The sequence below is a fragment of the Typopeltis vanoorti genome, chromosome 24 (genome assembly GCF_054136105.1).
Source record: "Typopeltis vanoorti isolate ZY-2024b chromosome 24, IOZ_Tvanoo_1.0, whole genome shotgun sequence".
Taxonomy (NCBI): domain Eukaryota; kingdom Metazoa; phylum Arthropoda; class Arachnida; order Uropygi; family Thelyphonidae; genus Typopeltis; species Typopeltis vanoorti.
In genome coordinates, this window is record NC_143572.1 from 20,138,656 (window position 1) to 20,152,953 (window position 14,298).

The following is a 14,298-nucleotide window of genomic DNA, read 5'->3' on the forward strand; positions in this document are numbered from 1 at the left end:
AGTGGAAAAATCATGGGAATATAATAAAGATCTGTATTTAAGTATTGTCGATCTGGAAAAGGCATATGACAAGGTGCCAAGAGAGAAGCTATTCAATATGCTACAGTTATATGGTGTCAATAGGGCATTATATCAAGCAATACTTAGTCTGTATTTGAGTTAAGTCAGCAGTTAGAATTGAAGGAAGTACAGGAAGATGGTTTAATGTTAAATCTAGTGTGAGACAAGGATGTACATAATCCGCTCTGTTATTCATTATCTATATGGATCACATTATGAAGGAAAGTGGTATTAAACATGATATCAAAATTGGATATGTTTGCAAGATTCCCTGATTAAATTCAATAACTGTTATAATAGATATGGTATGAAGGTCAGCAATAAAAAGACAAAGACAATGAAAATAGGCAGAAACATTGAAATATCAACTGCATTGTGAATGGAGAACCTATAGAACAAGTAAAACATTTCAGCTACTTAGGCACGATTTTTAGTGAAGATGGTAAATTAAATATGGAAATAGACAACAGAATCAACAAAGCTGGTATGGTAGGAAGTCAATTGAATAAATTAATATGGAACAAGAGAGAAATTAGTCAGAACACTAAATTAACAGTATACAAGACAGTATTCAAGCCAATTTTAACTTACAGATCTAATAGCTGGGTCAGAAGTAAAACACTTGACTAAAGACTAGAGACTGCAGATATGAGAGTCCTAAGAAAGATTAGAGGTGTGAACAGGTGACATCAATTACAATATCATATTAAAAAGGAGGATATTAGGAACGAACTTGATATTGTCAGCATCCAGGAATGCGTTAGCAGAGCTAATCTCAGGTGGTATGGTCACTTAAACAGAATGGGCTTGGAAAGATTAGCAAAACAAGTATTCTTTGCGAGGTTGGCAGGAAAACGACCCAGAGGAAGACCTAGATATAGGTGGATTGATATGGTACATGTGCCTTAGCCGATAGAAATATAAGATCTGATAATGTTGGAGTCTTGACAAGTAACAGACTGATTCGGAGGAAAATTGTAGATAGGAAGTTAGTAATGATGTAAATTTTTCATGCAGTAGTATCATATCCTGTACACCCCTTAAGGGTACATGGCAGGAATTTGATGATGATGATCAAAATCCAGAAAGCCTTAGGACCCAAACTTGACAGATAAGGCCTGGTATAGGATGTAAATTTAAATGTGTGTGTGCAAAAATCATGTAATATTCTAAGGACTTTTTCAGTTATTATTTATTATCACTCAAAAATTGAAACATATATGAAGAGTATGACAAATACTTTTTTTTAAATAAAATTACATGTCATATAAGACATGTAATTTTATTTAAAATTTTATTTAAAACCAACAATGCAACTTACCAAGTTAACAGTAACAACCCCTCCATAGCTATGAGCAATAACTGCAATATGTTTAGCTGCTGCTTTCTGAACAAAATTTTCCCACACATATATAGCATGCTTTTCTGGATTCTCACTACCCTAGAAAGTAAATTTATTATGTACAGTAGTTGATGACAAGGTAATTCCATTATTATTTTTTTCTAATAATGAATGAGAGATTTATTTATATAATTTTTATGAAGAGAGTTTATGAAAAACTGATCAATAAACATCTGTTTTTATAAGAAACAAAAATTTTCATAAAAATGATCAGTGAAATTAGTGCTGGATATTCCAAAAGCACTAATCTGAGAGTATCTACATAAATAATTTAATCAAATATTTACAGTAATTATATAAACTCATTTAGTAAACATATATACACAAGACATTAAACTATAAATGAATAATAATGAACAAGACAAATTACATAGTGGGGTGTTGTTACAGACCTAGTAGTTCGGTTGCTGGTGATGAAGAAATGCATCACCAAATAGAAAAGGCGAGCTCGAAAAGAGTAATCATAATGGGAGACTTTAATTATCTAAATATAGATTGGGTAGCAGTAGAATCTAATGAGAAGAATGATAATACATTTATTGAGCTGTTGCAGGACAATTTCCTCAAGCAGCATGTGAACGAAGGAACTCGAGGTCAAAGAGTGTTAGATTTGATTATAGTGTCAGAGGGCATTTCAGTTAAAGACATAACTATTCTGCCTCCAGTTGGTGACAGTGACCATGCGGTACTCACTTGGGAAGTAACTAAGTTTATGAATGCTTCATTCAGAAAAGGTTACTTGCTGAACTACAAAGCAGGAAATTATGACCAACTGAGGAGTATACTTAGTTCAGTGGAATGGGATCGGTTGCTGGATGGAAAGAATCTTGACAGTGCATGGGAAGCATTTAAACAATACTTGAATGATGCGATATCAGAATGCGCACCGAGAGTTCGAAGAATAAATAGAATAAAAGTCAAATGGATGTGTAATCTTATTAAGCAAGAGATTCGTAAGAAAAGGACATTGTGGAAGGAATACCATTTGCATAAGGATGACATCCGTTACGAACGTTATAAGCAGCAGGCTAGAATAGTCACAACTGTTGTACGAAAAGCAAAGTCTGATTATGAAAAGAAACTGGCACTGCGTGCTAAAGATAACCCAAAGGAATTCTGTCGATATGCTGCAAGTCAAAGAAAGAATGAATATGAAAGAATAACTCTTCTAAATCCAGATGGTGTGAGGGTTACAGATGCAGAAGAGGTTGTTCAGTTAATGAGTGCTCATTTTGTTAAAAGCTATCAACCAGGTGAACGCAACATTGAGCTCACTGTTACCACTTCACTAGATGAAGAAACGCAGGTGTGTGAGGTTGAGGTATTAGAACTGTTGCAGAAACTGAATAAGAATTCAGCAATAGGGACTGATGGGATATCAGCAGGTGTGCTAAAAGACTGTTCAGCTGAACTGGCTATTCCTTTGACCAGGATGTTTAATATGAGTCTCAGAACAGGGAAGATTCTGCAGGAATGTATGGTAATTCCATTGAACAAGGGTGGTGCAAAAACTGATGTATCCAATTATCGACCAATTAGTATCTCAGGAGTGGCGGTGAAGATTTTGGAAAAATTGGTTAGAGCCCGCATTTAGAAATGGATTGACAGTGAATATCTACTTTGCAATGAACAACATGGGTTTACTAAGGGAAGGTCATGTTTTAGCAACTTGCTCACATTCTATAACAATGTTACCATTGAACTAGAGAAGAGGAATGGATACACCATAATACTTTTGGATTTTGCTAAGGCTTTTGACAGAATACAGCATGGCAGACTGCTGCATAAATTGGAGAAAATGGGTTTGGGTTATACAATATTAGCATGGATAAGAGAATGGCTGACTGACAGATATCAAAAAGTAGTACACGGGGGATCTGAGTCTGCAAAGTTTAAGGTAACAAGCGGTGTACCACAAGGATCAGTGCTTGGTCCACTGTTATTCAATCTGTACATTAATGATATTGGGAAGGATTTGACAAGTGACATACAGTTATTTGCTGATGATGCAAAGATAGGTAGGGTAATCAGGAATGCTGCTGATATGCAGTCTTTGCAGAATGATTTGAATAGGCTCGAATTGTGAGCATGGGAAAATGGGTGTCAGTTTAATGTCAGTAAATGTAAAGTCATTCACTTTGGCATGATTAGATATCCAATGTCGTATTATATTGGTGGGATTAGGCTAGAAGAAACTGATGAAGCTAGGGATCTTGGGGGTCTTAATAGATAGGAAGTTGAAGTTCAGGGGTCATGTAGCACAATTCGAGCCTATTCAAATCAGAATGATTTGAATAGGCTCGAATTGTGAGCATGGGAAAATGGGTGTCAGTTTAATGTCAGTAAATGTAAAGTCATTCACTTTGGCATGATTAGATATCCAATGTCGTATTATATTGGTGGGATTAGGCTAGAAGAAACTGATGAAGCTAGGGATCTTGGGGGTCTTAATAAATAGGAAGTTGAAGTTCAGGGGTCATGTAGCAAAGATTGCAAATACAACTCAAAAGATAATTGCAATGCTGAAACGAACGTTCACATGGAAAGATAAGGATGTTATTTTGCTTCTTTACAAGGTCTTGATAAGATCTCACTTGGACTATTGTGCGCAGGTCTGGTCTCCTGGTTTGTACAAAGGAGAGTGTTAAAAATGATATCAGGATTGTGGAATACTGATTATGAAGACAGATTGAGAATTTGTAGACTGCAGACACTAGCAAACAGGAGAAAAAGGGGTGATATGATTGAGACTTACAAACTTCTGAAAGGGTCATACAGGATTTCAATTGATGGAATTTTCAATTTATGGAGGGTGGGGAAAGAACGAGAGGGCATCCTTGGAAGCTGAGAATGAAGGCCGCCAAGAAGGGTGTGAGGACTAGATTTTTCTCTCATAGGGTGGTGCGTGATTGGAATGGATTGCCATTGGATGTTGTGAGTGCAAGCAGTGTGAATGAATTCAAGAATAAGTATGATAGCTGGTGTGTGTAGTATTTGGCCTCCCTTGATGAGTCTCTGACTCCCTGGAGGTCTCGCTTAATAATAATAATTAATTTTCTCTCACACACTTTCTTTCAAATTAAACTTATAACAAATAAATTGGTACATTAAGCTGAATTCAACAAATTCATGATGAGAAACAAATAAACTAAGAAATAACATCACAGTAATCTATTAACTGCATTCCAAGTAAAACGTAAGTAAATTTTCAACACTGGACTTAGTAAGCAGGTAAATTACATCAGTCCTTGTACATTTCAGTACAAGGATTGATATATAATCATTGATATCAGTTTTTCTCAGTCATCCTTTTCTTTTTTTAAGAGAAAGAATTTAACAGATAAAACAATTTATCATCCAATTTACCAACAGAAACACTATTCAAAGCAACATGAAGAAGTGACAATTCTTAAAAAGCATAATAGAGGCAAATATATTAAAATAAATTCTTTTTTAATCATTAAATGAGATGAATTCACAACAATTATTCTTCATAGACAACAATATTCCTGTAAGAAATATCTTGAAAATATTAGCATATCAATTGCCATGAATAGGCTGTATGTCCATGAACTTAATAAAACTTGTTTTTTCCTTAATTTTATTTTATGGAAGGTTTCACTCCAAATTATTCCAGAACTTCAAAATGTTCACCACTTCTTTTACTCTGTACAATCAGCTCAAGTGAATTAACAAATTCATGACGAGAAACATAAAGGACAAGAAATAACATTATAGTAATTTTGGGATCATAGGTGGAATATGGATTTCATCACCTAGTGTGAGAATACCACCCCGCTTACTGGAGGCCTGAAGTGGCTTGAAAAAGTTCCATGTTTGGTCTCTAGAACAGGGTTTCTGGTTCTAGTAAAAAAAAAATTTTTTTAAAATAAAAAATGCAAATACAGCAATCCCTCAATTAATGCATTCTTTAAAACGGGCGTATTAATCAAAAACGCACTAATCAAATATAATAACCAATGGGAAAAAGTATAATTCGTTCCTCAAATTTCTTTTTTGACCCCTTAATTTTTTTATTTTTTAATTTTTAAAAAAAAACAAGTGAAATGAGATTTATGAGAAGAACTGCAAAATACATATTATTAGATCAAAAAAGGAATGAAGACATTTTGAAACTAAAAACAAAATCAATAGAAGAAAAACTAAACAATTATAAACAAAAAAGAATTGAACATGTAAGCTGAATGGCCAACACCCGACATCCTAATCAAATACTAAAATATAACCCAACTGGAAAGAGAAGGCAGGGTAGACCTCAAGAAAGGATACTGGATGGATAATGAGACCAGAACAGACCATTATGGTCTATACCTGTAATTAGTGTTATGATGATGATGAATTTTTTTTATAAAAGAATTAGGATATGTCTTGGGGCCTAGTTAAAAGAAAACCATGAAGCTGAAAGACAATCAAACATATTCAGAATATAAATTAATTATTCTTTTTCTTAACACAGAATTGAGCTAACGTAGCTTGGCAGGCATTCTGTTTCTTTTTTTCATACAACTGATGATAACTTGTGCCCACCTCCTTATCTGCACTTGCAGCTTCGCCTGTGATTTGAACATTATGTAGGCTATTTCTTTTTTTTTTGAAACGCTCATACCACCCAACACTAGCGTGGAATTCTTCTTTCCATCATTGATAGACTTTCTTTCAAGGTTGCAAAGAAACTTAATGCTTTTGATTTAATAAGGTCAGTGCTTAGTGGGATCCGTTTTTGGTTACAATCTTCAATCATTGTTGAAAGAAGTCTCTCTAATTCAATCATTATAATACTTTGATTTCAAGTGGTCTGCATGTATGATGAAGCAGCCTTATTACCTTTCTCTTTGTATTCAGCAGCTTTGCTTAAAATTGCTCTTATAGTTTATTCACCCATTTTGTGTTCTTGTCCTATCTTTGCTCTGGACTCGCCTTGTTCATTTTTCTTTATTATTTCAAGTTTTCCTTCCAGTGAGATTACTTTTCGAATCTTTTTCACACTTCCACTTTTTTGCTCACTAATTCTTTTACTCATGATTAAAAGTTGGGAAAATACTTTAAAATAAATAAGTAAGGAAAACAATTGCAAAGGAGGCACGAGATATGATCAGCAAAATGCTATGTAATTAGCAGACAACATAAATTTTGGTGATAAATTTGTAACATAGTGAAGTACTGTATGCCATTAAAAATAACTTTGTAAAATATTTTAAATCGATAGCTAAATTATTTCATCCCAGTGAGTGATTTTTTAAAATTAGCCATAAAAAATGTATAGATAGAAAATTTTAAAAATCTGTAACATTTATTTTTAAGATGTATATAAGTACACTAATTACACTTGGGTATAGAAAAAAAAGTCTGTGCGGTTAGCCTAGTGGATTTGTGCTTTGCAACCGTATGCCTGAGGAAGGAGTGTCTTAGGTTCAATTCCTGTCGACGGCGTGAGGAGCTTAAGGATCTTCCTCAGCTATAGCCAAGTTAGCCTATCTTGGGAGTGGACAGCAGGGTTTTTTTTCCAGCAGTTTATCTGGGGGTTTTTCATTCCACAAGCAGACAAACCGGCTCCATGAACACACAGAGTACAGTCATAGGATATAGTATGGCAAGGAGGCAACGGGAAACCACCTTGCTCAGTCATTTTCCTAGATGGTGGCATATATAGTTGCCCCTAAACAGCCAAAAGGCTATAAGCTATAACATCAGTTCCCAACCAGTGGTACATGCTGGGCTGTTCAGGGGTACAGAAAATATAATCCGTAATATCAGAAAAAACAAGTAAAGTAATCAATTTTACATTAAGATAGGCACTGAACAAAAGTGTCCGTGTTTAAAAACAGCTATTTTAAAAACAAGGGGTACAATTTATAGAAATGGGTTTTTAGAAAAAGGTTGTGAACCACTGGGCTATAACTACAACAACAACATAGAAAAAGAATGACGCGTTAATTGGAGACATTAATTGAGGGATTGCTGTATATGTATATAAAATACCAACCCATAGTATGAATATATTATAGGTTCACAAATAAACCTTTCATAGGTCTAAGACACATTAAAAAAAAATCACCAAACTACACTCTAAGCAAAACACCCTATTAAAAGATTCCAACACCTACTTGCCTTAGACCTTAAACTTCAAGCATTCTTTCAACATTGTTAGTTCCTTGAGTGAACTAAGCAGAGGAGTTAAATTATATCAATCCTTGTACTGGCATATCTCAGTCATCCCTTTTTAATGGAAGAGAATTTAACAGAAGAAACAAAATAATCCTACTCCCTCACAACATGAAGAAATAACAGTTCTCACAAAGCATAATGGAGACATTTATTAAGATAAATCTTCTCTTCCAATCTCTTCACTTCTTTGATTACATAAATTCCTATACAAAGTACTTTGAAAACATCAGCATGTTAATTGCTGTTAACAGACTATGCCCATGCACTTCTTAATAAAACTTCCATTCATCATCATCATCATCAAATTCCTGCCATGTACCCTCAAGGGGTGTACAGGATATGACAGTACTACATGAAAAAATTACATCATTACTAACTTCCTATCTACAATTTTCCTCCAAATCAGTCTGTTACTTGTCAAGACTCCAACATTATCAGATCTTATATTTCTATCGTCTAAGGCACTTTGTACCGTATCAATCCACCTATATCTTGGTCTTCCTCTGGGTCGTTTTCCTGCCAACCTGGCAGAGAACACTTGTTTTGCTAATCTTTCCTCTCCCATTCTATTTAAATGACCATACCACCTGAGATTAGCTCTGCTAACGCATTCCTGGATGCTGACAATGTCAAGTTTCCTTAATTAATCTTATGAAGTTTCAATACCATTCCATAACTTTAAATTTTTCAATCACTTTTCTCCACCCCCTTCTCTCTCTCTACACAATCTGCTTCCAATTGAATTTTGTAATTCTGTAGAAAGCTTTTGGTATTGAGACTACATGTTTTTAGATAAATAACAAGTTTAATAAAATAAACTTGACAGACTTACATTCAACAAAGCCACAGTTGTTTCCAATAAAAAGAAATATAATTTGATTAAAAATTTAACTAGCTTCCACAAAAATTTTTTTGTGGAACCTAGTTATGGCATTTTTATGGAGGAACACAGGAGTATTTGAAACCTAGGATTTCATTATTGAAGTTTAAGCACTCATATCTCTTACTGTAAATGGGAAATCTACAGTTATGATTGTTCCTACTGAACAGTTAAAGAAGTTGCCTCATTCAGTTTTTATTTGAAGTGCAGCTGAATTTAAGAGAGGATATTGAATTTTAGGTTAGAAATAAAACAGCTGATCAATGACTAGGACACAAATATGGGTTTTCAGGAAATTTAGGGAAGAGAATAAATGGCAATAACAACAGAATCATTAAAAATTGAAGCTAATAGAAATGAACTTGACATTATTAGCATTCGGGAACCATGCTGCTAATCTAAAGTGGAATGAGCAAAATTTTTCTTTTAAAAGGAATGGGAGAGGAAAGATTATAAAAACAAGTACCTAACAACAAGATAGCAAAAACAGAAAGACCAAATATACGTTCCTTTTTACCTGGCATATTTTAGGCCCAGATAAAATGCGATTTATTTAATTTTCTTCTTGGGTTTTACGTGAATTTCTGTTGTTGTTAAAGTGTACTTCAGACTGTTGTATATTTCTTTTTTTATTTAATGCATTTTAGAATTATTAAGAAGAAGAATTATTAAATTGTGTTTCTTTTTGGTATACAGAAGTGTGAAGATGCATTTTCTAAATTATTGAGAAAGTAAGATTGATTTTTATAGGAGAAAATTATCATGGCAAATTTATATATCTAGGATCAAGTTTGTGTGGCTAGATTTCAGTACAGAAATCTGACAGAAAAACTATTACAGCCAAGAGATAAATATGCATGCATGTTTGTATATATAAAATTTCTTACAATGGCACTTACATGCAATGTATATATTACCTCTCTTTCTACAAAGGTAAGGTAAGGATGTTTATAGGATGTTTTGGATGAAGGGAGTAATTACTTTGAAAAAATATTAAATGAGATAAGCACTGAAAGAACAGTGGCAGAAAATATACAGGAGAAATGCAGTCATTTCTCCTGTTTTCTTATACTTGAATATACCTAGAATTGGAGGTAATAAAAGCAAATGATATTGGAACAGAAATATTCAAAAATGTATATATATATATATTTTTTTTTTTGCAGTGGCTATACTGCATAATATAGAAAGCCTGGTCAGAAAACTGAATTTGGGATGATTGGAACAGTACTGCTATGCCACTCATCTATAAAGAAAGACAATAAAACTGCAAGTGAGAATTCAGAAGAATTTTGCTACTGGGTGTAATCGGTAAGAGTCTGCAAGTATACTTGAGAAGAGGATAATAAAAATGGTTGAAGAGAAACTTGGAGAAGAACAAACCAGAATAAGACCAAAAAAAGATTGTGGATGTATTATAACTATCAGATACCTCTAGGAAATGAAGGACTCACCAAGAAAGGCCTTATATCATCCACACTAGCTGTCATACCTTCTCAAATTCACACTAGATGCATTCTCTACTTCAACAGATAAACTGTTTCTCAATCTCTTATCCTTGACTTGATGAGTCCTTGATCTCCTAGAGGTATCAAATAATTACAATACATCTGCAATATCTTGACTGTTTGAAAGTAGAAATCTTATCCTGACAACTTTTTTTTGGTCTTATCCTGGTTTGTTCTTTTCCAAGTTTCTCTTCAACCATTTTTATCAGCATCTTCTTACATGCAAACTTAACTTCCATGGATAATCATTTGTCCTCTCCCAACCTTCCATACAACACAAAATTCCCCAACCATTTGATATCCTATAACACACATTTAGAAGGTTATAGATATCTATCATATTATCCCTCTTTCTCCTCTCTACCAGTGTCCACAGTCCACATACTCTTAATCTGTCCTTGTAATCTACAATCTGGAATCTCAATAACATCTTAGAGTCTTCTTTGCATGCTTTCCACAGCTTCTTTATAAAATTCAAGTTGGTCAAGTGCTTTATTTCTAACCCAAATCTAAGATCCACAACTTAAAACTGCTTTGTTTTGTACACTGTTTTGTATACTATTAGTTTGGTATTTTGGATAATATCTCTTTTAGTCCATATAAATTTATTCAACTGGTTCCCCATCATACCAGCTTTGCTTATTCTGTTGTATTTCCATATCTAATTTGCCATCTTTACTGAAAATTGTGCCAAAATAGGTGATTCTGTTTTATACTTTTTATTTGGTCTAGGTTTCAGATTCAGGAAGCAACTAATATCTTCAATGTTCCTGCTTATTTTCATAGTCTGTTACTTTAATTCCTGATTTTCATACCAAATTTGCATAGCAGTTATTCAATTTAGTTAATGAATCTTGCAGACTTCTAATGAATTTATTTAGGAGTTAGCATCAATTGCATGAAGTAAAGAGCTGAGATGAACATCTTATATAAGTGCTCAAAGCAATTTTAACTTCTGGAACTAAATTTTAGGTTAGAAATAAAACAGTTGATCAATGACTAGAAGATCACAGGGCTTCAGAAAATTTAGGGAAGTGAATAAATGGCAACAACAGAATCATTAAAAATTTCTTCAGTACTTCACAATATGCATCAGCATTAATTATGATTCCTCACTGAAGAAAATTGACAAGCAAGATCCTTTTTTGGTCCCAGAAGACAGTGGCATTTTTTTTTTTAACCAATAGTGCCTGTTTTTTCTTTCAGAGATGATGAATGGCACCACTACACTGATTGTTGTTTTGACTCAATGTTTGTGTACGAAATCCATGTTTCGTCACCAGTCATGATACGAGAAAAAAAAGTTCATCTCCATCATTTTCGTAACACTCCAAAAATTTTTTGGAGCGATTCCATTCGTTGCTGTTTATGTGCATCGGTCAGCATTTTTGGGACCCATCTGGAACAGAATTTCTTATAACCCAGCTTTTCTGTTACAATTTAATGAATGACTGAGCATGAAACTTCCAGGAATTCAAAAGAAAGTTCCATAATTGTGAAGCGATGATTCTCACAAATTTTCGTGTTCACTCTTTCCACCAAATTGTCTGTCACTACACTTAGCCAGCCATTGTGCTCTTCATTGTGAACATTGTTGTGGCCTTCTTTAAACAAATACCACTGCCTAGCCTTACTGTCACTCATTACATCAGACCTGTAAACCCTACACAGTTGTTGGTGAATTTCTGCGGTGCTATTGTTTTCTGTCAACAAAAACTATCAACACCAAAAGACTCATAACTGATGGGATTTTTTTTTTAATCACAGCACTCATTATAAATTATTCATAGAAGATAAACGATAATGCAACAAAAGTAAAATGGCCAACAGCTAGATAAGTCATTCTGTGCTACCACACATGTGCGAGCCCTTTCCCATACTTTCTGGATGTGCCTCATAGCAAAAACAGAAGACTCAAATGTAGGTAGACTGATGCTTAAAACACATATATGCAATATTTGACAATACTAAAGAACATGACAAATAAACTAATCTAGGAGAATTGCTGAAAGGAAATCAATAATAATGTAATTCTGATTATGCTGGACGACTATCATCATGAACAAAATGGAACGCTTCTCCCATATCTTATTTGGAGGTAAATTGTGAATGGACTTTCTGGACATGCCTCATAGCAAAAACAGAAGACCCAAATCTAGGTGGACTGGTGCTTAGAAGACATAAATATGCAGTATTTGACAATATAGAAGACATAACAAATAACAAACCAATCTGGGAGAAAATTGCTGACAGGAAACCAATAATAATGTAACTTTGATTATGCTGGACTACCAGTATTCTGCCCCCACCCCCATAGGTACATACCAGAAAATGACGATTATAATACTATTTGTTCAGCAAAATAAAGCAACAGAAGATATAAAAGGGAATGAGCAGAGTCGAGTACTTGTTGTATTATGTTATTCAAGTACTCGACTCTGCTCATTCCCTTTTATATCTTCTGTTGCTTTATTTTGCTGAACAAATAGTATTATAATCGTTACAAACTTATAATTTTTGTATAAAAAAAATTATACAAACTTTCTTGAATTTGGCAAAACAAAACCCAATGATATGGACCAATTTTTCCAATGAAGTTATGTTACATATTTTGCTTTATGAAAATAAATTACAGAAAGGAAGATACACTATCTGATCAAAACTATCTGGCTGGACACCTGCTCATCCCACCTCTCACACTGATATGAAAGATATTAACATGAAGTTGGTCCACCACTATAGCAGCTTTCCACTGGATTTTGCTATGTTGCTACAGTAATTCCCTTCCATGCTTCCAGAAAAGCATTAGTGAGATTGGTCACTGACATCAGGCGATTTGGCCTGGCTCATGATTGGCATTTGAATTCATTCCATAGGTGGTCAATGGGGTTGAGATCAGGATTCTGTGCAGGCCAATGAAGTTCAACACCCATCTCATCAAACCATTCCTGCACAGAACTTGTTTTGTAGACAGGGACATTGTGTCGATACAGGAAAGGGCCTTCACCAAACTGCTACCATAAAGTTGGAAGAAGAAAATTAATTGTCTAGAATGTCATTATAGGCCACAGTGTGAAGATTCATAGGTCCTCTAGTTCCAGTGATGGAACTAGAGGGGGGGGGCCCATCCCAAACCGTGAAAAACACCAGTCACGATGCCTCCTCCACCAAACGTCACAGTTGGCACAGCACATTCAGGAAGGTAGTGTTTTCCTGGAATCCGACAAACCCAGACCCATCTGTTGGACTGCCAGATGGTGAAGCATGCTTAATCACTCCAGAGAATGTGTTTCTACTTCTTCAGAGTCCAACTCATGAGCTTTATACCACTCAACTCCATGTGGCACTTGGCATTCAGTTCCAACAAACACTTGTGTTGCCATTGATTGAGGAGGCATTTCAGAACTCGGTAGCGAGTGTTTCAACTAAGGACAGGAGATTTTTTTTGCACCATATGCTTCAGTAGTCAGTGATCCTACTCTCTGTGATTTTATGTAACCTACTGCATTGTGATTGTGCTGTTGGTGTTCCTGGGCTCCACTTCACAATAACATCACTTAAAAGTTGATCAGGAGAGCTGTAGCAGGACAAAAATTTCCTAAACTGAGTTGCTGCAAAAGTGGCATCCTATGAGAGTGCCATGTTGAAAGTCTCTGAACTCTTCAGTACAGTCCATTTTTATTGTTAATGTTTGTCTATGAAGATTACAAGACTGTGTGCTTCCTTTTATAACTGTATGAATCATGGTTGTGATGTACATAGCCATATCCACTACTAAGGAATATCCAGATAATTTTGATTGGATAGTGTATAATATAGCAAGTCCACAGGAAAGAGATTACAACAACATCATATAATACTTACCCTTATAAATTTTTTTACACCATTTTCTTCCCTACAATTATCATTAGTGTTGAGAACTATTACCCCGTATCCAAGTCCTTGTGCTCTTTTGATGAAAGGTAATTGTGTCCCACTATTCAGACAGTCATTGATAATTAGCCTAAAAAAAAAACCATACTTATGTGGAGTTAAATACTTAATTTAAAAACATTAACATACAAGTGTGAAATATGAAGAAAGGAAGTATGCTTAATCTACATCACATAAACTTGATGCAAATGACTGTAATACATATTATGAATCGCTAGGTTGCAAAGGTAACACATTTTCTCAGGATTAATGATGTACTTATAGTGTAATAATATTGTGCATCAAAAACTTCATTTGCTGACACCTATATATATATATATATTGGTTGA

The 14,298-nt window shown here is 34.4% G+C and overlaps 1 protein-coding gene across 4 annotated transcripts in view; it reads right to left on the reverse strand.

Annotated features, from left to right (window-relative positions):
• Positions 1-14,298, reverse strand: part of LOC150092978 (cotranscriptional regulator ARB2A homolog) — a 216,902-nt gene that overhangs the window by 101,498 nt on the left and 101,106 nt on the right. For all 4 annotated transcript variants that reach the window (XM_090413574.1, XM_090413573.1, XM_090413572.1 and 1 more), the window contains exons 7-8: positions 13,901-14,039; positions 1,382-1,501 (exon numbers count right to left, since the gene is read on the reverse strand). In XM_090413574.1, coding sequence (XP_090269700.1) covers positions 1,382-1,501; positions 13,901-14,039 — 259 coding nt within the window. The remainder of the gene's footprint in view (positions 1-1,381; positions 1,502-13,900; positions 14,040-14,298) is intronic.